Consider the following 25,980-nt stretch of genomic DNA (forward strand, 5'->3'; position numbering starts at 1 on the left):
TAGAGGTATACTTCGAAATATTCAAATTTCTACCTTTGAAAAATACTGGAATTTTATTTTTTTATACAAATAACTAACCTTTTGCTATTAGTCTATCTCAGTGATCTTCTGTATCTATAACATGTGAACTCTGTAGTACTTGTCCCTAGTATTCGAAATACTATCTGTACTCCATAGCTAATATCCCTAATCAGCAGCAAAATCTTACTTTATCTAATCTCAAATTACAATAAAATTTGACACTGTCTTAATATATGTGTATATTACCCGACTTATTCTGTGCAGAATATCAGAAAATACATAGTATTTCTAAGTATCAATAACACCCTGCCACTCTAGAATAGTATAGTTTTATACAGAAACCAACATACACTCTAGTGCAACATAACGGTTGATATCACTATGCCTAGCCTACTCTGTACTCTCAGAATAATAGCAAAATAAGTATTACACAATCCGACCTATTTCAACACTGATGGCCTTATGCTGTTATCAGTCATTCAGTACTCGATAGCTACAAACTGAGAATTCAAACATGATACGTAGATAGTGACTGAGTGTGACATTAACCTGCAAAAACATACAAATGTATTTCCTACAACAATACGCTGTGTTATTTCACTCTAAAGCCATCGTATAGATCTACCGACTATTGGATATATACATGTTATATTCCACTATAGGAACATAACCTCCCGGTCTTTTGATTGGTCAAGAATTCGAACTTTGACCAGAGCTATAATTGCTGTATTGAATTCATCAATTATCGAATGACGTCACATCAGCGGGTCCAAGTAATCACCAGTCAACTTTATTTGCATATGCAAAATAAGACTTGGCCACGTTTCCCTTTGATTTAAGCCGATATTATTGTGGTAGAAACAGGTCACACGACTCGTGATTTTTAGATATGGCATTTATCACGCTCGTAAGTTATTTCTTAAAAGATACAAAAGACACTCGTTAAAGCTTTAAAAAATAACTTACTCGAGTGAAAAAAAAATCATATTCAACAACCATTTGTTGTTAACCTCTACATAACACGACGACATCCCCTGTCAATTTCACAATCCCACAGGTTACACTTTGAACAGCTCACAACAGATAAATTCAAATGCCTACATATCTATACAAAACACGATGTCCCAGACGAGCAGAGGCTTTTATCTCAGGTCCGTCGCCACTTCAGATGCCCTTTACTCTCTCTAACTTTGGTTTTGCTTCGTATGTGGTTGTTCCTCGACACACATTAGTCTGTCTGTGAGACAAATGAGTAACCGAAGGAAGACTCATTTGAATACCGGTATAGGCAATGTGTTGCATCTTTGAACAAGATATTTTACTCCTTTTGGTTCATGATAGCTCAGTTGTAAATGGATACCTGAAAATTGACGAGGGCACTAAACGTACCTGCATGAAATTTTCACAGATGATGGAGTCGTTGTGTTTCCCTCAGTTATACCATTATCACATTCTACAACCTCTTTTTATTTCCCCTAGTAGACCAGACAATTTCTAATCGTGATTAATTTCCTTTCTGTATACTTTGAGAAGACGCAGACCTACTATACAATTTCGTAGACTTGGCTACGTCTTTTTCTACGTTTTGAGGAAATTTGAGAATTCGTACATGACTTATGTACAGGTGTATTGTAGAAGGTAGGCGTGATCTTTTTTTTAAATTCGTTGTTGCGGTGAAAACAAATTAAGGCAGACCTAAGAAAGAATGCATGTATGCTCAAGTTATGGCAAGTTTTAGATCATGCCAATTGATTTTAATTGAAAAAGACTTAATTTTACTCTCTTCAGTACTTGATTTGGTAAAGGGGTGGACGGCTACATCGGTTTGCGAAATCTATTTCGAATTTCTGTTTTTGGACCATGTTAGGACAACCTGATGGTATTTCATGACACTATTGACGCCCATTGATATTCTATAAAACCTAACTTGCAGTAAAGCTGTCTCATATTAATACCGTTTTAACTTTCTGTGAATTGATCTATGCCATCTTAATATTTTGTTATTGTTTTTGAATTCCGAATCTAAGTAATTGTTATAGTTTTTTGATAACCTTTTACAGATTGAATTGAACTAAAACGATAAATAATGTGGATACATGATCAGACCTTGTTTCATATTATATTTTCATAACGAAATATTTTCAAAAAGAATATTTACTTTTAGTTGTAAAAATAAATATAAAGATAAGCTTTCTCAGATTTCTATTATTAATAACCAACATTTTCAACACATCACTCGACACAAACATGTTACCACACGACTGGAAACACGCACACGTCAGCCCCATTTATAGGAAAGGAGACAAGTACAACTCCACAAACTACCGTCCCATATCACTCACCTGCATCACATGTAAACTCATGGAACATGTCATAACAAGCACCATAATGAAACACTTGGAGAACAATAACATTTTATACAACCTAAAACACGGATTTCGTTCTTAAAGATCTTGTGAAACACAACTTACTACATTCATCCATGACCTTGCCCAAAACGCTAACACAAACACTCAAACAGATATCATCATGGACTTTGCCAAAGCCTTTAACAAAGTACCACACAAAAGACTTCAGTACAAACTTAAATTCTATGGGATTACAGGGAACACACTCGCACGGATAACAGACTTCTTGACACACCGCACCCAAACAGAAGTACTTGATGGGAAAATACCAGTAACATCAGGAGTAACCCCAATGAACCTGTTTGGGACCCATCCTCTTCCTCATCTACATAAATGACTTACCAGATTACATTAAACACAGACTTTTTGCAGATGACAGCATCATTTACAAAACAATACACAACATCAATGACGCAACCAAACTACAACAAGACATAGACTCAGCAGGCAAATGGGAACACGATTAGCTGATGACCTTTCACCCCGACAAATGCAATATCATATGTACATCCAACAAACGCACAAAAATTAAATACCCATGAAAGCTCCACAATCACACATTACAACAAGTAGATTCCAGCAAGTACTTAGTCATAACATTACAGAACAACCTCAATTGGGACACGCATATAAACATCACATCAAACAAATCACCAGGATTTTTGAAACGGAACCTAAAAATAAACTCACAACACATCAAAGAACATGCAAACAAGGCCATTGTTAGACATAAACTGGAATACTGCTCCTCCATATGGGACCCTCACAACACAAGTCAAATAAACCAGTTACAAAAGATACAACGCAGAGCAGCACGATACGTACAAAACAGATACCACAACACAAGCTCATTACAAGACATGCTAGACAACTTAAATTGGCCATCACTACAAACAAGACTCATTCTGTTCTACAAAATCATACACAAACATGTATCCATAGAATGCAGCAACATCCTTCACCCAACAGACCCTAGAACCAGACAAGAACACCCCTACACTTACAAACACATATCTGCTACCAAGGACACATATAAATTCTCCTTCTTTTCTCACACAATTACACAATGGAACCTCCTCCCGGTAGCAGCAGTACAGTGCACAAAACTAGAGGGCTTCAAGGCAAACATACCACACTCAGTCCTTGAACCCCTCATAAACAAACACTTGGTCAAACAAGTTTTTTTTATCCTTTTAACCATACTAAAAAAAATCTCTTTCTTTTTAAATCAGCGCCCCTGTGCACCCAACACCAAAACACTCCACGAAATCGCCATTATTGACGGAAGGGAGTTACCATAATTAGAAGAGGAAAAGAATGAAAAATTCTTTAAAATTAAAACAATAAAACTGAGCTTTCCACATTGCTTTGTGTTACGTTTCAAAATTTGCTACCGTTGCTTTGAAGCTATTGGATTTTGCAAAAATTATACTTAACCCTGTATTTCTTTAATAGAACTTCGTGGACACACCTTACAACTGAATTTAAACGAAGTGAGTAGTAAACGATAAACGTTGGTGACTGAAAACACACCAACAGTGCCTACAATCCGCAATATCAAAGGATTGTACTAAAGCACACAAGATATTAAGAGTTCTTTTCATAAGAAAGAGAGAGTTAGACACAGTACGGTCAAAATGAATAACACTGCATCATACAGATGTTTCGTCCAAGTAGGGCACGTCATTCATGATAGGGACATCATACAGCTGTTTCGTTTTTCCAGAACTTGCCAGTGATGAAAGTGACACCACACAGCTATTTCGTCCTTTCAAGATTCGTCAAGGAGGTTAGTGACGATTTACAGCTGTTTCGTCACTGATGTCGGGGGTCTAAAACGTGAACTTGCGTTACTAAGTTTGAGTGTGTCAAGTGATGGTAAGGTCAGGATATCCCGTTGTCTGTGCATTTAGGTTTGCTGAATTGTCATTTTGTTAAATTTCTCCATATGTAACAGTTTATGTGTCTTTTACGGTCTCATTGCTGTTATTAGCTAAAGTGTATCTTATAATTTAACACATTAAGTACAATCAAAAACATATACTTAAAATATGAGATTATAAATGGATAATACGTCAGATGTAAATGTGGCAGAACCCGGATTTGACCTAGATTTGACGCAGAAGACGTTTATCATTTCGGAACACATCGTCCTAATCTTCCTGTACATTGTATGTTTTCAATGATCTCAATGCAAATACGGTAAACCTCCGATTAGTTCGAACAAAATTAAATAAATATTACCGAACCTGTTCGAGTTATTCGAAATTATGCTTCAGAAAATAAGTGCGAGTTCGAACTAACCGAGCCGATTTCGGTGAAAATACTGTCAGACACAAACACATCCATTGTAAATCTGATACGTAACAACGGCGGTCTGAACAATGGCCCATTTATTAATAAGTAAAATTATAATATTTTATTTAATTCAATGTTAATTGATCGTTAAATGTTCTTTATTTCGCGATAATTATAATGATTATTGCGCCGCTCGGGCAATGCGTAGCAATAGGCCCCATGTACCATTTCTTGTCCTAGTTTTATCGATTACGAGTTAGAATTATGCATCATGATGTCGGTATTTTCTGTTGTTAAGTACATTATGGCTTGCATATAAACATATCCTAACCCCATGACGAAGGTTAAAAATATTTGCAGACTTATCCTTCGTGATACCGTTGAACAAAATATTGTATAAATAACAAAACAACAACTCATTCGGTTTCAATAACGCCTAATGACCTTTTAATTTCATTTCCCTGCCTGATACATTTGGCAAATTTAAAACAAATACGCATTCCACAATTACTTAAAATAGTTTTGATTTACATAATTCCACGTTCAAACAAAATATAATTACGTTTAAACATCATGTTGTGTGATAATACAAGCTTTGTATTGTTAATATTCAGTTTTCGGTTAATGATGATATTTCTGTTCGATTAATTTGTATTGAATTTATAGAAAAACGCATGGAAATCTCCACATAAGTAGTACACTCGAAAATACATCTAATGTGAATATGACAATATCGATACAAGTTTACAGTCAACGTATATTTTAAAATGTAAAATTTCAAAATATAATGTTTAAAATTTTAAAAGGTACTTTCAAAATCTTCAGCTAAATAATAAATGCGATAACTGACATTTATGTGATCTGTTTTTCTTTGACAAATACTGTGTGTGCGCCATTTGATCATTGCGCTAATTGATTGAATGAAGTTCAGCACTAAAATTGGAGTGCGCCAAAATAAATACTTCATAAAATACAGTGTATTTCCGTCAATGTGTTAATATGGATTTCTAAGGTCTCCAATTTTAGTGATACACTTTATACTTACTTTTAGGTAACAACCTAATTTTAGCAAATTATCGAAATGATAAACTGGCAGAAAAGATATATTTGCAGTTTAAAACAGTATTACGAAACTACAATAATCTCTATTGTGAATAGGCAGATTCGTTTCAGAACGAAACGTGTAGAAATAAGATTGCTGGTTAGAAGTATCTTAACTGTATTTTTGATAAAAGTGTAATGTTATAGATATCTTTTATGATTATTCATTGTTTTCATGTGTATTCAACCTATTTGACCTAAGTTGTTCACAAGTGTCCAATATAACATTTGATTGTATTTGTGTGTGTGTGTGTGTGTGTGTGTGTGTGTGAGTGTGTGTGTGTGTGTGTGTGTTTATTTTCCGTCAGTTATTTGTTCTTCTTGTTCCTTCTGAGGATTGCCTTTTCTAGTCCAATGATCGGGGACTCGAACGCAAGGGAGGTTACAAAAGCCACCATCAACGTCATGATCAGATTTCCAATGAACATGTATACCTGATGAAGTATAATCAATTATATATATATATATATTATCATCACAACTCTTTTACGGTATACACATTCAGCAACAGACATCAAAGTACAGTAAATAGCGACATTTTCACTTAGAATGTTTTCGCCTTATCGCCAAGATATCCCAATATGTACTTTGTTGATTATCGTAGATGATATTGGCTTCAATTACAAATGAAATACATAAGGATTAGAATAATAAAATTGTAAAACTGTATATGTACCATGTATATGTACCTTTGATATACATTGTATGACTGAACTCCATACAAACTTTATGAACGTGTTTGGAATTGTACCAGTAATCATGAACGACAAATTGATAAGAGATAACATCCTAATTTTCGTCTTACCATGATGCCAATTTAATGTATACGTAACAACTATTTCGACTCGTGTTTAGCACTAAAGGTCGGGATGTCACTGATGTTTGAGAGAGTTCAGTGATTCCTAAAATGTTTGGATATTTACTTTGACTAGGCGTTAGAAAGAATGTATTTACCATGTTGTAGTCCCTCGCATATATTCCTTCTCGTGTAGATAAACAATATGCCATAATGACCAAAGGATGGACAAGGTAGGCACAATAGCTAAGCCGACTGAGGGAGATGAACGGACTCCACGACAGAAGTGTATTCACAAATCCTAAAAAGTCAATTAAAAAAGGGTTCATACATTGTAATTTTAAACATCCAGTCATTATTCTAATTAAGATAGTCCGGTCATGATGAAAATGAAATACAAAGTGACATCAAATTCCTGCCATGATGAATTCTTATTTTATGAAATTTGCCGTCGGTTTTGTTTTTCATCCATGTACAAGTAGAAGTGAACAAGAGAAAACACCGGTCAGTCAGTAGTCATGCCACGGTGATATTGATCAGGTTTGCTTAAAATCACCGATGCATACCTGATACTACTTGAATCAGTTGCGACTAAAAGAATATCTGAGCACAGGAAAATTTCTTTATTTCACACCTGATTATATTTCACACACCAGCTGGTAAGACAATTGGGAACTCGATAAGTCTCGAGTGTTCCGTGTGTAACTGTTTTGAGAATTCCGAACTGATATTACTTGAAAAACATGGGCGAATCTAAAACGGGCGAATATGTGTTGTGTTACTCAAGGGCGAAAATAACCTTGAGCGAAAATTACCATGTATAGAGTATACGTAACTCTATAAGTTTAAGGGAAAAGTATTATAGCATTATCCAAGTCACATCAAGATATTAAGTCCGTATTCATGACATTCCTATTTTGAAAACTCACTTCCTTATATAAATTTCAAGTATGGGAATGTAATCAACCTTACCTCCATTTCCGGTTGCACATGCAAATACGATCCAGCAGATGCAGGCTCCCCACACGGTGCTGCGAACAGTACAGTAGAAGACTATAATCTCAAATCTTACAGGATTACCTCTGAAGTCCTCGTAAAGGCCGTACACTGTCAAGGAAACAAGGGATGCCATAACTATCCAGATGAAAAGGTTCAAGGGCTGAAAGGTAAATCAGGTATACATTAAAATAAATAATCGGTCAATAAGTTGATGGTGTTTATAGATGCCTGAAAGCACATAACAAAACAAATGACTAAACTTGTTGCATAAATATAAGTGACATACTTGGGCGATTGACTATTCAAAATATTGATGTACTTTCATCAATTCCGTTTGACTGATGTGGAAGCGAGTGAAAAATCAAATTATTCACCAGGGTTAACGTTTCACACTATTCTATTGCTCAGTATTGTTGTACTTTCTTGCGAGTTATACATTACGATGACGTCACATTGTTTACAGGTCACGGATTGTGGCTTAACCTCCTAACACGAAGGCTTCATTATGTGTTTTTCACTGATTTTGTTATTTTTGTTCTGTTTCAAATAATCATAAACAACATGAGATGTATGAATATAGGTTTACGAAAAATGGTATGATGTGTATGAAATCTTAGCTTTAACTACTTCAATGCATTCGTGATCCCAGCTTGGATCGGCTGTCATGGCAACGCTTAGGACTGTTGTTTAACCACAGTTTTGAATCTACAAACGTTTATGCACAACCGAACACGTTCTTCATGATACCCAATGCCTTTGGTAATTACATACAAATAATTATCTGATAACGATACATTAAGTTTGTGTATCTATATTTATTCGTCTTTACATGCCGACTTTTTATGATTAAAGTACTGAAGAGTTCCAATACTGAAGCATGAACATCAACATTTGCCTTATAAATCTTCTTAGAGCACTCCATCATCCAAAATCAATACTTATGAAACAGATAAGAGCGTGAACAACGGAAAACGCTGTACATTCTTATAAGTTGAAAAACTTAGTGAATATATAGCAGAATGTACTGCACTTTTCTCCAGTTTCTGAGTACGATGAACAAGTGTTATCACATTTATTTGTACGAAAAATATGTTAATAGTGTGCTCTGCCACAAATGTAGCGTTTCGTGCCGGTTACGTGACCACGCAAATCACGAGGACGGACGAAAATATTGAAATAAGGACGTTGGACACGGAACATTTAAATCTTGTTGTGAAAACATTCCGAACTAACGAGAAATTTATCAAACGATGCATGCGTTTATTAAAAAAAAAACATAAGGATTTTTGTTCTGTTCAGTTATAAATGCCACATTCCCGACGGCGTATCGATATTTTTTGATAAAATCTATATTTCTTTGACAACAATGTAACAAGTATCATACTTTATATCTATAAACAACAGTATATTAACTTGGACTGGACTCAATACTCAAAGGTTTAACGTTTTAGAATGTCTATATTTGCAATCCTACATGCGTACTGAAGCACAGACATTTGTGTTATCAGTATACATGATATGTTAGCTCATAGAAGGACGGTATGATGGATACTAGATTTGCTCACCAGGATATTTGTTTACAGCCAAAGCGTCACTATCTACCTGTATGTCTCAGTGGGTAGGTAGAGGAGTGTTAATGGGTAACTTTTATAATTCATATTTCAGAATCTAAATCACGAGATAAATTATCGGTATGTCCTGCCATACGAAGGTGATAAATAAAATCAAACTTCAGATATATTTCGTTTTTCACAGTGAAAAAAAAAAATGATAAGGCTGCAAGGGTTTACGAGGCCTGAGGTAAGACAGGGACAATATGGTGTCCCTAGGTTTGATAACATTCATTCACCCATGCTACATTCATACCACTTCTAGACAATGCAATAAAAATTATCACTACGTTTTAAGTACATTGTATATCATAAGATCTTTATAAACTTTGGCTGCGATTTTTATGCGATGGATATAACAAGAAAGAAGAAAAAGAGAGAGTGAAATAACTTACATTAAATTGTTTATACTTGCCTAAAAGGACGTCATCTTGTTTATAATGATTTCGATTTTATTTAGGTATATTTTTCTCGACTGGTTTAGTTTGTTTTTCATCGTTTCGCTGTTCCATCAACAGCTGAGTACATTAAAGGACTGTCTCATGTGTGCGTGGCCTCGGGATTTTGTTTTGTGTAACATATTGATATTTTAGTTATATCCTACCTTATTTGTTATTATACATATTCAATTTTATATATTGATATTATATCCTAGCTTCAAAATGTTGTTTTGTACCTAATTTTATATATTTGTATTATACCCTAGCTTCAAGACTTTTATATATTCATATCCGAGCGAACTGATTACATGTATTTTTTACCGAATGCGATACGGTTTTATTTTATATTCTTAGTATATCACCTTCAGAATTTTTTATTTGTACCGAACGCTTTACAGACTTTATATCTCGTAATAGTTTTATGCGTTTGCATGAAATGCATGTGCAATTCCAACATCAAATCACAACATATATTCCATGGTCTGTTTTCAGAATAAAAAAAATGTCTCTTATCTAAGTAAACATTTACGTTCAATCTGGAAGAGGACATGACCGAAAGAAATGTTATCTTTTTTAATACTTCCTCATATAATTTTAATCGCCTAATGAAGGATTACAACACATTTCATATGCCCTAAATTATTTGACAGCTGAATAGATATATGCATTAGCATTGGTTGACGAGAAATTAGTTATTGGATGCTTTATGTTTTGTTCTGTTTGATGTAACTTAAATTGGAATGTCTGGATAAAGATCCCTGTTGCTATCATTTCGCAGAAGTTAGTAGTGTATATATAAGACTTCATAATTAAAGTTATTCAGCACTTTTCTTTTAAGTGGTAGTTTTAAGAGTGTATATCTTTACTGAATGCAGCAAAGATACATCTGTATATCATATTTCCAGGGTAATGTAAAACAACCTTTTATTGTATTTTCCGTAATTTCTTTTTACGAATGTTATACTGTTATAAAGTTCAAAGCGTAATATTTGTGCAGGATGCTATACGATTAACAATTTAACTGTGGTCATAGTATACGTAGTACTCTCTGCGTTTAGAGTTGCGGAATACACATTCATTATTAAGAGTGTTAACCAATAAATGCCTGCGAGCTATTTCACACTACCAGGAAATTGGCTATAATTAATTTCCGCAAACACCCTATAGTTATCCCGCCGGGAAATAGGGTGTGAGAGTAAAATTGTAATAATTTTTATCCACAGAAGATAAATTGGGTTTCTAGCCGTTTCAAGTCATTGAGTGATACGATATATAGAGGTAACACAACGAGTGATTGTTGGATATGGAATTTATTTCACACGAGTAAGTTATTTTTTAAAAGTTACAAAAGGCATGAGTTTTAGCGAGTGTCTTTTGCAGCTTTCAAAAAATAACTTACTCGTGTAAGATACATTCTATATCCAACAATTACGAGGCGTGTGACAAGTTTCTACCAGAATAATATAGGCTTGAATAAAAGGGAACCGCGTTTCCCGTATGCAAATAAAGTGTACTGGTGACGTTCGGGACGCGGTGATGTGACGTCATTCAATTATTGATGACGTCAATAACAATTGCAGCTTGGGTCAAAGTTCGAATTCTTGACCAATCAAAAGACCGGAAGGTGATATATGACATATATGTATCCAACAGTTGGCACATTTATACAATGGCTTGAGAGTGGAATAACACAGCGTATTGTGGTAGAAATGTATGGTAATCAACATCAAACTACGGCATCCATTCCATATATCATTGATATAATCAGGAATAGTTTAAGACAAGAAACCATAACATTTACCTTATTGATCCTGCATTTGCCTCTAGTTTTGAAGAGGATATAACCCGTCACAATCCCCAATACGTAGGGTCCTATGTGACTGTACGGTTTGATGTATTCGTTGAAGTTGTCTTTCATTTTATAAAAGTTTTCCACCTGCGTATCACTTAAATTGAAAATATAATCATTAGTACGTGCTAATTACTAGTATTTAAACAACATTAAATATATAACTCCTTTTTCAGCGAAGTACTTGTAATGTTGTTTTATGATGTGTTAAAATCATCTCAAAACAGAATAATATTGCAAAGAACCAGTCGGTATCCCCCTCCCCGCTCCTCTCCTCCCCCTCCCCCTTTTCCCATAATTCATCGCTGTATAGTTGGCAGTATATTTGGGGAATACGTTCGTTATAATCGCAAAACAAAAACTTCAACATTTTTTTTAATTCAACAACTATACAGTATGTGAAGTCGAAGAAACATGTGTGACTTGATTGGACTGATATACTGTAAAAGTGGATATTTTCGCGTGTGGAAATTTTCGCTTACCCAGCTTCCAAAGTGTTCGCGTTGTGGATATTTTCGCGCCGTCAAGATATTTTTGTGCTAACTTGTATCTTTTATATTTAGTATTTTTATGTGTTAATATATTCGCGTGTGGAAATTTTCGCGGAGATTTACTGATAGCGAAATAAGCGAAAATTTCCACACCGCGAATATTTCCACTTTTACAGTAACTTAAGTTTATAGTACAACACCTAATGAACGGGGAATGACGAATAGCTGATGACATTTTAAATATCGAGGGGGGGTGGGGGGGGGGGGGGGGGGTGGAATAAGGAAAAATAGGAAATCGATGAGTATACGAATCACGCCAATATACTCGTCTCCTGGCGGTTTTCATTCTGATTTAATTTCACAAATTTTTTAACGCTACTACTTAATGCAACTAACAAAACTTTCGATATAATTATTTTAGTTTGTTTAAATTAAGAAGATTAGAATTACATTCGAATATGAAACTACGTTTATTTGAATATAAGAGACGACCAAAAACTCAATGGCATTTATGAATTGTAATATAGAAATCAGACAAAAGATTGGACAATACATGGACATAAAAAGTCCAGGGGCCAGTTTCATTGATATCCCTTGTTTGGATATTACATAGAGCAGCATTGCTTGATATAAGTTAAAAGTCTTACTTAAGGAATGTTTCGTAAATTTTGATAAACTGTCCTATTGGCAATTTTAAATTGAAGAATTTTCTTCAGTTAAGGAAAATTGATCAAAATGAGGTCATATGTCTAAAAAGCAAATATGACAATTTCTTCTTGGTGGCAAAGCATTGATAACTTAATTTAGACATTCTTAATAAGACTTACGGTTTTTGTCCTGGCATAGTTAATGATGACGACAAAGGTGGAAAACGGATTGTAGAAATGGCACTAGCTACAAGTCCTCCTATCAGAAAGATTGCGCTGACAACTGCTCCGATCTTTCTTGAGCTGTAAAATTGATTTGGATGCTTATTTGCTCTGTTAAAATAAAAACTACTAAACAATCATGTCATATCTACCGTTGTTTTATCCAAAGACTAGTTTCTTCTGAGTATTCCTGTTACATCAGTATAGTTTTCGACGTAAACTAAGTGAACCAGTGTGCTATCATCGTTCATAAGTGTGATACCTGTCAATGTATGTTTCAAACTACAATTAGACAAATGTGACGTTGCATACTATCTAGAACATAGGGTTGCATTTTGTTGTATAAGTTGTATACAATAATTTAAAAAACGAATGTAAATGTTTAATATTTTCTCGAAATAGTTTAAATGTTGTATGGGAACTATGCATGTTAGTAATTAGTATTTAATTCTTGTTATACTATTGTTAGATAATATTCGCATTACTATTAAAAGACTTGGAATGTATAAACTGACAAAAAACAAACAAAAAAATTAAAAAAAATATGTGAGTGCATTTGACACGAAGTTTGAACTATTGGTCATATGTAGGACACGAATGATGTATTTAAAGATTGGTGGAATGTTTTAATATCATATTCATATCATTCCCTATGTCGAAGTTAGCTTGATGCGTACTTACAAATAAAGTGGGACCAGCAGGAGAGGACTGATGATGTAGAGCTGCATGTCACTTGCCAGATACCATGTCCAGCCTAAACACTGTAAATATATCAGATTGTTAGATTCAACATTGTACCACGAAATATGGGGATTTTACATTATAATGTCGACCTGATACCACGACAAGATATCGGAATTGACATTGTAAGATCGACCTGCTACCGCAACTAGATTTAGGAATTTACAATGAAATATCGACATTCTACCAGGACTAGATTAAGAAATTTACACAGTAATACATGTACCAACCTGCTACCATGACTAGATTTAGGGATTAACAGTGTAATATCTACCAGCTACCACGATAAAATATCATATGTTATATTTTAATGGCGATCAGCTGCCACGACAAGATATCATATTTAACATAAAAACGACCTTCAGCTATCACAATAACATATCAGATTTTACATTGTTATATCGACCAGCTACCATGACAAGATATCAGATTTTACATTTTAATGACGATCAGCTACCACAATAAAATATAAGATTTTACATTGTTATGACTATTAGCTACCACGACAAGATATCAGATTTTACATTTTAATGGCGATCAGCTACCACAATAAAATATAAGATTTTACATTTGTATGACGATCAGCTACCACGACAAGATATCAGATTTAACATGAAAAATGACCTTCAGCTACCACAATAAAATGTCAGATTTTACATTGTAATATCGACCAGCTACCACGACAATATATTAGATTTTACATTTTAATGATGATCAGCTACCACGATAAAATATTAGATTTTACATTTTAATGACGATAAGCTACCACGACAAGATATCAGATTTTACATTTTAATGACGATAAGCTACCAGGACAAGATATCAGATTTTACATTGTGATATCGACCTGCTACCGCAACAAGATATAAGATTTTACATTGTAATGACGATCAGCTACCACGACAAAATATCAGATTTTACATTGTAATATCGACCTGCTACCGCAACAAGATATCAGATTTTACATTGTAATATCGACCTGCTACGGCAACTAGATTTAGGAAGTTTGCATTGTAATGACGACTTTAAAACATGACTAGATTTAGGAACTGTCATTGTAATATCGATCAGGTACTACGAATAAGAATATAGATTTACGTTGTTATGATGACCTGCCACCACGACTACATTTAAGAATTTACATAACAATAGCAACCGTATACATTAACTCGAATATTTACGCATACAAATCAACTAAAATGCATTATTATTTTGTCTATATATATATATTTATCTATTAAGTAACAAACCGGTTTGTCTCTTTTGACAAAATTGTTCACATAAAGTAGGTTAGTCCACCAGGATTCTTTACAAAAATCCGTCCATACTTCCTCTGACGACCACGCTGGGCCATCGCCAGTGTACCGGAAGAATGAAACTTCAAACATTATCACAAGCATGTACGTTGGGGTCAACCTAAATAGGAAAATGGATGGAAGACTAACATAAGAATCAAATTATCATACATTTACATAACCAAATATGACATAGAGGGTTATAATGGAGTTTTTCAGTATGAAACTACAGTACAACACGTATACTAAAGTTTGACGATGCTTCACGCTTACACTATTGTTGCTATTAAAATAATTCTTCATCGTGTATTAACGATATGTTTTACATAAAATCCGTTTATAGTGAGCTATCAGATAGTTACGGACAAACCAAGAGCCTTACACCATCTCAAGCAGAGGCGATTGCCCGACCATAGTGAGTTTATTTCAAAATGATAAAAGTGTCCTATAACTTTGTTTACCAAACGTATTTTTATTATAGAGGGACTAAGTCGGGACCTACCAGGGAGAAATCCCGACCTAACCAGGGAGAAAATTTTATAAAGATATGAGTTGGAACATATTCCGAAAGAGGTTCCTTTAACCTACGTCTACGCATCTTGGTAATCCATGGTTATATTTAATGACACGTTCTAAAATTGAGAACCGGGGAAGTTGCGGCGGTACCACCAAACACATTTACGTTTAAAATATTTTAATTGCTATTCGCCGTTTCTTAAGACATCAAATGATAACATAACATTGTTACGTGACCAAGAAAATCCCTCTTTTAAGATTGGGCTAAGAGGTTTCGGCAAAATGAAATGTTAACCTGCAACTGGGGAAATCCTGAACGAGAGGTTCACAACGCAAATTGATAATATCGGCTGTAAATAGTAATACTGAAATTTCCCAGGCTTCAGTATTTTTGACTGATTAAGAAAGACGATTGTCGATCAACGGGCTATTCCAATTCTAAACAAAATGATAGACGAAAATACTGAAGCCTGGAAAATTCCATTCCATTCATAGCGCCAAAGAAAGGTTAGGGCCGTTTTCCAGATACTGTACCAATCTTCAATTTTCCATTGTAAACATAAAAAAAGGCAAGGCGACATCAAGATGTTCCGGGATAATTCTTTAGAAACAACGAAGTAATGAATTTAACTTTGACATTCTAAACAGGAATATCAACTGTAGGTTTTTAATTGAAGCTGAAGAATATGATGCAACTGAAAATTTCAATATGATCAATAGCGGTAAAAGAAAAATCAATTTAACACCAATACATGAAGAACACCATTCTTGAGTGAAAAGATGTGTTAATTTTCAAAATGAATATCTGTTGATCTGCGTTAAGTTTTAAGTATTGTGTTTGGAAACTCAAATTTACCTTGCCAACGATTGTGGTATCGTTTCCTATCAGAAAACGAACACTGACTTTAATTAGGTCAATACAAAAGCCTTGCATTTAATCTAAACAAGTTCAATAACTTATAATGATGACATTTAGTATTTTTTGCGAACAGAATAAAAAGTCTTGTTAATAGACGAAACATTTATGAAAGACTAGCAGTAATGATATATTTGATTTAATATATTCCATATAATTTGTGACGGTACACCTTGTTGTATTGTACGTATATGAGAAACTTACCGCAAGAATCTATGGAAGTAGAACATGAACCAATTAATGCGACCTTTCTGTCTCTTCATCTCATTCATGAAAAAGTAGGACACCAGTAAACCACTGTAAATACATCAAAATATCATTTCCTGAAACTAGCAACGCAATTATGATTCAACACGACTGATATTAGATGTTAACACTCAAATGAGCGTTCAATAAATCTGTCATTTAAATTAACGACCTTATGAGTTAATAGTTGAATACAAGCTACCAGATATAGAAATGGCTGTAATATCAAACGAAATGTTAGTTCATGTTTACTGTTATCTCGCAGAAACTATCAGTTAATAATGGTAATGATTGTATATTTCTATAACATTGTGTTACGAGAAACATACGATGATAACTAGAATTATTATACATTTACCTTTTTTCTCTATATAAAAGTAATGTAATAATTTGACTATCAGCCTCGAGAGGATTGCGCATGTGTTTTTAGGACTATCACACCGTCTGACAGTTCGAAAAAAACTGTCACACGGCAAACTGTCACACGGCGAACTGTCACACCCCTTCTATGTAACAACACGTTAGAGGACTTCATCGCTGTAATTTACCTCGCCAAAACACACACGCCTCTTCGCAGACAAAGAAACAAAATATTCAAAAGCGATGACGATCTATTCTAACAACTACTCTAACATTCTGTACTTCCAAAAACAAAAGCACGTGTCGATAGTAGTAACTGTTGAAATATCCCAGGAAACTAGAACAAATACTGAGTGTTGTGATAATGAATGCTATGTAATCAAAATGACCAATAAGATTAGACCAGAGCAATACGCTCCATCCGGCATTACCTCAGGGCAAAGAAAGAATCTACCCCCAACGCTCCATTGACGACTGCCATGTACGTTGGGTGTTCCTGCGCATGCTTTGCAAATGGAAACACGTTCACTGAAATTCAAAAATGTTTCATATTTGTTTAATTTTTATGGTTATCTGGTACCCTTTCACAAAAAAAAAAGTCTTCGTTTTGTGTGTTTGAACGAATTAATTGTATACGACAATATAATGTATTAAGGCTATATAACAGACATTGCAGACATGTGTATTTATTACGTATCAATAACCATTGCATTATTGTCTCCCGTAAGACTATTTAATTATATACTCATAAAAAGAGTCATGTTATGAACAGAATCTTTTAAACTCGTCCAATAATTCTATATCACTATACTATATGTATTAAGTACAAATAACATTTAAATTCTCTACGATAGACATTAAAGGACACAAAACAAGACTAACCAATCCTTTTCAGAGTGCCACTAAAGAAAAAACCATGTACAAAGATGATCCATGCCAGAGACATGAAGCGGATCCCGGAGATCGCCCCTATATTTCCTGTCGCCTGCTTTGTACTAAGCAATTTCCTCCCATTCCTCCACACAGAAAAGGACAGAAATATCTTTACACACAAACCTGTCGTAATAAAACAGGAATTATCAGTATCACGAGATCGTAATAAAACAGGAATTATCAGTATCACGAGATCGTAATAAAACAGGAATTATCAGTATCACGAGATCGTAATAAAACAGGAATTATCAGTATCACGAGATCGTAATAAAACAGGAATTATCAGTATCTTTACACACAAACCTATCGTAATAAAACAGGAATTATCAGTATCAAGAGATCGTAATAAAACAGGAATTATCAGTATCTTTACACACAAACCTGTCGTAATAAAACAGGAATTATCAGTATCACGAGATCGTAATAAGACAGGAATTATCAGTATCACGAGATCGTAATAAAACAGGAATTATCAGTATCTTTACACACAAACCTATCGTAGTAAAACAGGAATTATCAGTATCACGAGATCGTAATAAAACAGGAATTATCAGTATCTTTACACACAAACCTGTCGTAATAAAACAGGAATTATCAGTATCACGAGATCGTAATAAGACAGGAATTATCAGTATCACGAGATCGTAATAAAACAGGAATTATCAGTATCTTTACACACAAACCTATCGTAATAAAACAGGAATTATCAGTATCACGAGATCGTAATAAAACAGGAATTATCAGTATCACGAGATCGTAATAAAACAGGAATTATCAGTATCTTTACACACAAACCTATCGTAGTAAAACAGGAATTATCAGTATCACGAGATCGTAATAAAACAGGAATTATCAGTATCTTTACACACAAACCTGTCGTAATAAAACAGGAATTATCAGTATCACGAGATCGTAATAAGACAGGAATTATCAGTATCACGAGATCGTAATAAAACAGGAATTATCAGTATCTTTACACATAAACCTGTCGTAATAAAACAGGAATTATCAGTATCACGAGATCGTAATAAAACAGGAATTATCAGTATCTTTACACACAAACCTGTCGTAATAAAACAGGAATTATCAGTATCACGAGATCGTAATATAACAGGAATTATCAGTTAAGGAGGTCGTAATAAAGAAAAATGATCAGCTGGCTATGTGAGTTCCTCATGCTGAAGGTATTTAAAACAAATGCAACAAACTTACCAAACATTGACATAACTGTAATCAATTAAGCAGGAAAGGAAAACACATTATTAGAAATAACAGACATGTATTCCCTGATATTTCCTTAATACTTTTCTGTGTTGTGTTTTTTTCTATACCCTTAGATATCAATTATCAAACGTCCCTGACAAAGACATTAAACATCGATCAAATAGGATGTTACCCGAATGCTTAGACATTTTCTTGTTCCAGTGCTCGTCATATTCTGTTTTTGTGGGGTGGCTGTCTTTTGTCTTTATGGTGTCGATCTTTGTATTGGTTTCTACCTCTGTCTGTTGACAGCCCTCTTTATTCTCCACTGAGACAAAAGTTAAATCATTGGTAGTGTGTTTGATAATTTCCTTCGTCGCTGTAACCAATTGCTTGTCCATGGTTTGTAGTTTTGGACTCAGGATGAACACATCATAAAAGGTCGCAAATACCATCAAAGCCAGGAAAATAGAACACACACATCTGAAACAGTGTGGTAGGCAATATTAGTCAACATTAGTTTTACAGTGGAACCTGACTTAACGACCACCTTAAAACTACAACCACCCCGCTATTACGGGCACCTTTTCAGTCCAGTTATATTTCTCTATATTTCTTTGTATTGGTCCCTTCAGTAATACACCCATCCCACTATTCCGTATTACGAACACTTTTGACTGTCCCAAAGACCACTAATTAACGTTAATTCACCCTATAAATGCAAACAGTATGTCAGGCAATCGATTTTTTGTTTATCTAAACGAACTTAACGAATATGATCTAGCTGGACTGGAAGGGTGTTATTATCGATCTTTTGTTTACTTTTCAGGGTATGTAAAAGACTGATGTATGGCTATTGATAACTTTAAAACCATGTACATTTTTCTTTCTTCGCCAGCCCAAATTTAGAAACCGAATCATTTCTTTGCCGCTATATAACGTCATTAGAATTTCATCTGATATACTCAGTCTTGTTGTTTTCCACAATGCATCATGTTTGACTTGATCTGTATGCGTCAATTTAAAAGAGCTCGATAGTTTTCTCTTTTATGTTATGATAAATGAATTTGTCATCCGGTCCGTGTTTAGTAATTGGTTAATAATACAGATTGATATTGAGGCAGTGGCACAGTCTTTCAAAAATGATACTGGCTATGATCGTAAGGAAGTCATGAAAATTCTTAATTCGACCCCTCACTAATCATTGCAAATACATACGGTGTTTGTATACGATACGCTTTGTTCCTGTACATTTCGGTGTTTATTTCATTACTTGTAGGCACAAACATTCATACAATCATCATTCGGACATAGATTCCATAAATAAAAATCGTGCATGTTTATGATGTCCGAACACAACAATGTCCCTTTAAACATGATAAACGATGAATTCGGGAATATTACAACGATTAATAATAAATTAGAATTAGTACATCACAAACATTTTATATTATACAGGAAAATGTGTATATTACTAATATTTGATGGACTATTTACCTTGGTCTATTGTTACCTTACGATATATCGTTCACTTATCTAACCATATAGCATCTATTATTGTTAACCAATTTGGTAAAATATCATAATGAAGTCTAACTTGTTATCTCAAAATTAGTTGTGTCATTAAAAATTTCGAGATATCCGAGTATGTGAGGTAGCTGAATACGTTTCATATATTTTGTACTGGTGATATTTTTACCTTACATAAGCATGTTTTTTAGGTTTAAAATCGCGAGATAGCGAGGTTTAACAAACGCATTTTGTATTATTTCAAATTAGAATGATTTATAACTACATTGTATATTCAAGGAAGTCTGCGTGAGGAGGAGACACTATACTTACATTCCTACAATAGTACTTATATCGTATACACTTTCCTTCTTGCATCGGGCGTAGTTAAGGCTTAATGGTATGTCCATCGGGATTTCACGAAACACTGTAAAAATAAGACATATTTTCATAAAATTCCATGCAATTTCATAGATAATTCCATACTTTGAGATGTCGATATTTTCACCTTAACGATTCTCTGATAGCATTATATTACACCTGAAATGAATATTGAGAATGTATATCTTCGTAAGCCTTTTAAATTGCATCAAGACTTTCCAACATAAATATGAAATGGAAGCTAGCAAAATCCTTGGAGATGCACGGAAACACATTTGTAAGAAAAACAAATATGTTAAAAAATATATAATATCATTTCTTGCATTTGTTACTTAAACATTTTGTCAAATTATTTCAGTCACTGAATGTTTGAAGAAGTTGCCAACCATATCTTTTATAGTCCCTATATTCATGATGTCACAAAAAAGTCGAATGTGTAACAGCTACAAGACGATAATCCTTTGTGCAATATCTATATAAAATGTGCATACATCAGAAAGTAAGAAAAAAAAAATAAAGCTTCCAGAACACTAAAATAATTTATTTCCATTCCACTGGTAGATTCAGCCGTGAACTATGTTTTTGCAATGTATGTTTAATTGAAAATATATTTACTTGAACTGGTGATATTTTTAACATCATTTTCAGTACACATCTTCGGTACACACATTCCTATGATAGGAATGACCATGTTTTCAAATTGGAAACCCTAGAAAGAATTAAAACACAATAAATTAATTACCGAGCAAAACTATAACTATAATAAATATTCCTCACATCTTCACAAATATGGTACATGAACCTATGCAAACCTGATCGGCTACAATGATACCTAAAGTGACGACACAATTTTAGTTTTAGAATATAGGATTCTAGATCAGTACTTTGTGCTGTATACTTATATCTTATACACGTAGACCTTCAGACAAATGTTTAAACACCTTCCAGAACATGGACAGCTCGTGATTAAACTAAATATAGTACTTACAGAGACACAGTAGTTAATTGGAAAGGTGGTTTTCCCCTTGGTCTCTGACTCTATAGCTAAACACTGATCGGATGAACCAAGCAAGTTATTATTTCCGTCCAAGACACCGGATGGTAGTTTTCCCCAGGAATCAATCACTGCAAGAAAACATCCAAATTCAGATCTAAAGAACAAAACAACTAATGCCAAGTGTGTCTTTTAACAGCTCAATAGCAGTATATGAGGTTACTGGGATGATTTTAAAACGTGTTAAAGCGGTAATGCTCATGTTTCGATATTGGAACTCATCAGTGTGTTATGTATCGAAGGCAAAATGGAAAAGAACAAACGTTGATAGACAAATGTAGCGAATCGTAAGTACTTAAATGAATTATTTGCAGACATTTTTCCAAAACAATGTATCTTGAAGAACGTTTTCTGATATTCATACAAGTTTGTAAACTTAACACTGTGAAAAAAACACCAATTTTATCGTTGCTATGACAGCCATACGCAGCTACGATTATACAGTGGAACCTCTATAAACCGAACATGCATGGGACGTGACTATTTGTTCGGTTTACAGAGGGTTCGTTTTGGAGAAGTTGATCGAAAAATGACCGGTCGAATTCCGGATATAATTGGTCGGACGATGTTTTATTAGAATGCACCCGATTACAAACCGGCACGTACACACGTAGACAATATTTGGTTTGTCTGAATAATATGCATATTATGAAAGTTAATCAATGTATATATTGCAGAATATATAAGAAAGGCAAATGACTATAACTAGAGTTTTAAACAGTATTTTCACATGTACAACGACACTTTACGATCGACCTACATTTTGTTACATCCGGTGAAGATTCCGTCATGTGGATGGGGCCGATAGTCCAATACGGAATATTTTACATATCGACTAATATTAAAGGGTGTGAAGATGTTTTTTTTCAATATCAATTACAATTGATCAGATGATACTGGTCGTATTTCCCACATCGCTGTTGTCTAAAAAAAACATCACAGGCTTCATTTACGAAAACAACCCCCTTTGGGCCTCATTTAAATTAAATGCGAAACTCAGGCTTCTAGCTCTACTTGCATTGAGAAGATAAACGTACCGACGCGCTTCAATGAAGTGTGACATTGTTTCATAATTGTCGTGTTGATTATACACTAGGCCATCAGTCATAATGCCCCCTTGGGATATATATTGGATACCTGTACAAATCACCTACGTAGGTCCCGAGACAATAAGGCTTCACACAATACCCGTCACAGTTGTTGTTTCATGGTTGACTGGCCTGACCTCGTGTCATAATCGCTCAGGTAAGGCCGGTTTTCAGAAGTAATTTTTGGTATATTTTAACAGAAACCAGACACAAAATCAGTCCGTTGTTCGGAATTCAGAGGGATCGGTATTTCGAAGTTTTTTAATATTATAATAAAGAAGGACCAATTCCGTACAATGTCAATTCGTTCGGTATTCAGAGGTGTTCGGTTTTTAGAAGGTTCGGTTTTCGGAAGTTGCACTGATAAGGTAAACTTTGAAGTAGAATCTATAATACGTAACTGTTTTGGCAAACTTACATTCATATCACCGTTTTAAACGAACCAACTAACACCACATATAGAAAACCTGAAATACAGTCTTCATTTCAGATAAAGACAAAAAGCGGAACATGTAAACAATGTGACATCACGAAATGTATAAATTGCAATAATGTACATATATGTATATTCACATGAACAAACTACCTATTGCGCAATAAATAGGGCTTTACATTTACCTAGATGTACAAATCGTCATACACAGAGACATTCAAACACTGATATGTATGGTAACTATTTTTCAATGTTCATTATTAATTTTCTTTTTCTAGAAAGTATTACCCCTGTCCATCTTACCTACGGTATAAGTATGTCAAAGTGATCACCTAATTCTTATTATGAACCATACAATGTTACGTAATCATGTTTGGCAATTTGATAAATAAACAAAGTGCAACTTTGCTCAGAGGTCCCGGGAACAGTACAAGAATAAGACCAGAATTCGGATGTTCTAACAACCAATACCGTACAAGGAACCTTTAAACCATGATCTCGGCCGTCAACCTGCACCTCTCGAAATTCTAAGTTGGAAATACTTCGGCCAGCAGCAGACATCCATTCCGGTAATTGTGGCACTTAGGAACAGGACCCAGCATATCAAACCAGCCTGGACATGCTAACATAACAGGTTGGTGAAGAAGGGAATTTACTATATATGATGATGCAAAATGAAGGTTATCAATGTAGAGATTGATATTAATACAGACCTGTTGTAATATATGTACATTACTTACTTTTTAGTGCCCACTGACTCTGTCCTATCGCTTCCGAAACAAGTTCACCGAGAGCGACACTACATTCGGGACTTACTACAGCTAAGTCCACATTGTCTATCAAGTTGGAATCCGTGTCTTCGGCTCCTTGGGAATTATCGCCAGATGTTGAACTGTGTAAAGTTTGTAAAAGAGCCAACGCGTCTTTAAGTTCGGAAGGGTCGATACCGTTCATGTTTGAGCTTTGAAGAAATAACGTCAAACTTTGTACGTCCATAGTTGTCATCATATGGAGAAGTTTGTCAATATCACCGTTAGGAACTTGGATATTACCTGAAGATATTAGACTGTGTAAAGTTTTCAAACCAGTCAATACTCCGCTAATTTCTGAAGGATCAAACATATTAATGTTCAAACTTTGAAGTAATAACTGCAGATCTTTTTCGTTCATCGTAGATATCATATTAAGAATATCAATTAAATCCCCGTTAGGAGGTAGGTCATTCCCATCGGATACTGATTTTTTCAAATCTCGTAGAATCGCCAAGGCATCGGCAAATTGTGAAGAACTTAATGTATCTACGTTCAAACTCTGAAGTAATGACTGTAGACTGTTTTCGTCCATATTTGATATCAAATTGACCAGGTCGCCTACATTTCCTCCTGGAAGTTGTGAGGATCCCCATGTTACTATGCTTAAGAGACCTTCTAAAACCGTCATCGCGTTGCTGAGTTCTGAAGAATTCGGTACGTTGATGTTTAAACTTTGAAGCATTGCCGCGAAGGTTTGTTCATCCAGCGACGGAATCATGGACATCGTGCCAAGCAGTTCCTCTAAAGTCATAGAACTCGGCAATAGGCTCATTCCTTGGTTTAAGAATTCAGCCCAACCTTGAACAGATGGTGGCTGAAAAGTCGTAGACTGTCCGCTTTTTATGTTTACAGTGGTCGACTGTCCATGAACGGATGTTATTAAATCTTGTAGGATTCTCTGTGCATCAGAAAATTGTGTAGAGCTTAACATATCTACGTTCAAACTCTGAAGTAATAAATCCAGGCTTTGTTCGTCCATCGTTGATATCAAACTGACTAGATCGCCAATGTTGCCGTCCGGAAGTTGTGTAGATCCCCAAGAGACTATCTTCAAAAGGTTTTTCAAAACTGCCACCAGGTTAGTAAGTTCTGAAGAGTTCGGTACATCTATGTTTAAACTTTGAAGAATCATTCCAAATGTATTTTCGTCTAGCGTTGGAATCATGCCCATCGTACCAAGTAGTTCTTCTAAAGTCATATAGCTCGGCAGTAGCGTCATTCCTTGGTTTAAGAATACAACCCATCCTTGAACAGATGGTGGTTGAGAAGTTGTAGGTTTTCCGCTGTTTATGTTTTCTGTCGACGATTTTACTCCATTGCCATGGACAACATAAACAATAAGCATAAAAGCTGTAGCCACTACCGTGAATTTCTTCATGGCTACCATCACTATGGTCGTGTCTCCGTCTTTATGTTTATATCATAAACTTCTCACACACTTGGTACACTTGGTACACGTGACCTCCGCACGCTGTATAATATAGTGCGCTGTTTTGTCAACCTTTATATAACTGAAATACGCAGTCAACCATGTGCAAAGCTATATCAGAATTTAGTATATTGTTATGGTTAAGATTGTCGTAGAGCATTTAACATAATTATATTGAACTT

At 34.7% G+C, this 25,980-nt stretch overlaps 1 protein-coding gene across 1 annotated transcript; it reads right to left on the bottom strand.

Moving 5' to 3' along the window:
- Positions 1-5,146: 5,146 nt before the first annotated feature.
- On the bottom strand, positions 5,147-25,768 carry LOC117344978 (nose resistant to fluoxetine protein 6-like). The gene is made up of 15 exons (XM_033907882.1): positions 24,298-25,768; positions 21,971-22,107; positions 21,598-21,691; positions 20,935-21,028; positions 19,286-19,575; positions 17,839-18,012; positions 17,388-17,484; positions 16,555-16,647; positions 14,874-15,039; positions 13,564-13,643; positions 12,841-12,963; positions 11,475-11,619; positions 7,597-7,783; positions 6,783-6,925; positions 5,147-6,262 (listed from the first exon to the last, which is right to left on the bottom strand). The coding sequence occupies exons 1-15, from the start codon at positions 25,754-25,756 to the stop codon at positions 6,137-6,139; spliced, it is 3,408 nt and encodes a 1,135-aa protein (XP_033763773.1). The 5' UTR covers positions 25,757-25,768; the 3' UTR covers positions 5,147-6,136.
- Positions 25,769-25,980: the final 212 nt, after the last annotated feature.

Source organism: Pecten maximus, chromosome 16 (genome assembly GCF_902652985.1).
Source record: "Pecten maximus chromosome 16, xPecMax1.1, whole genome shotgun sequence".
NCBI lineage: Eukaryota > Metazoa > Mollusca > Bivalvia > Pectinida > Pectinidae > Pecten > Pecten maximus.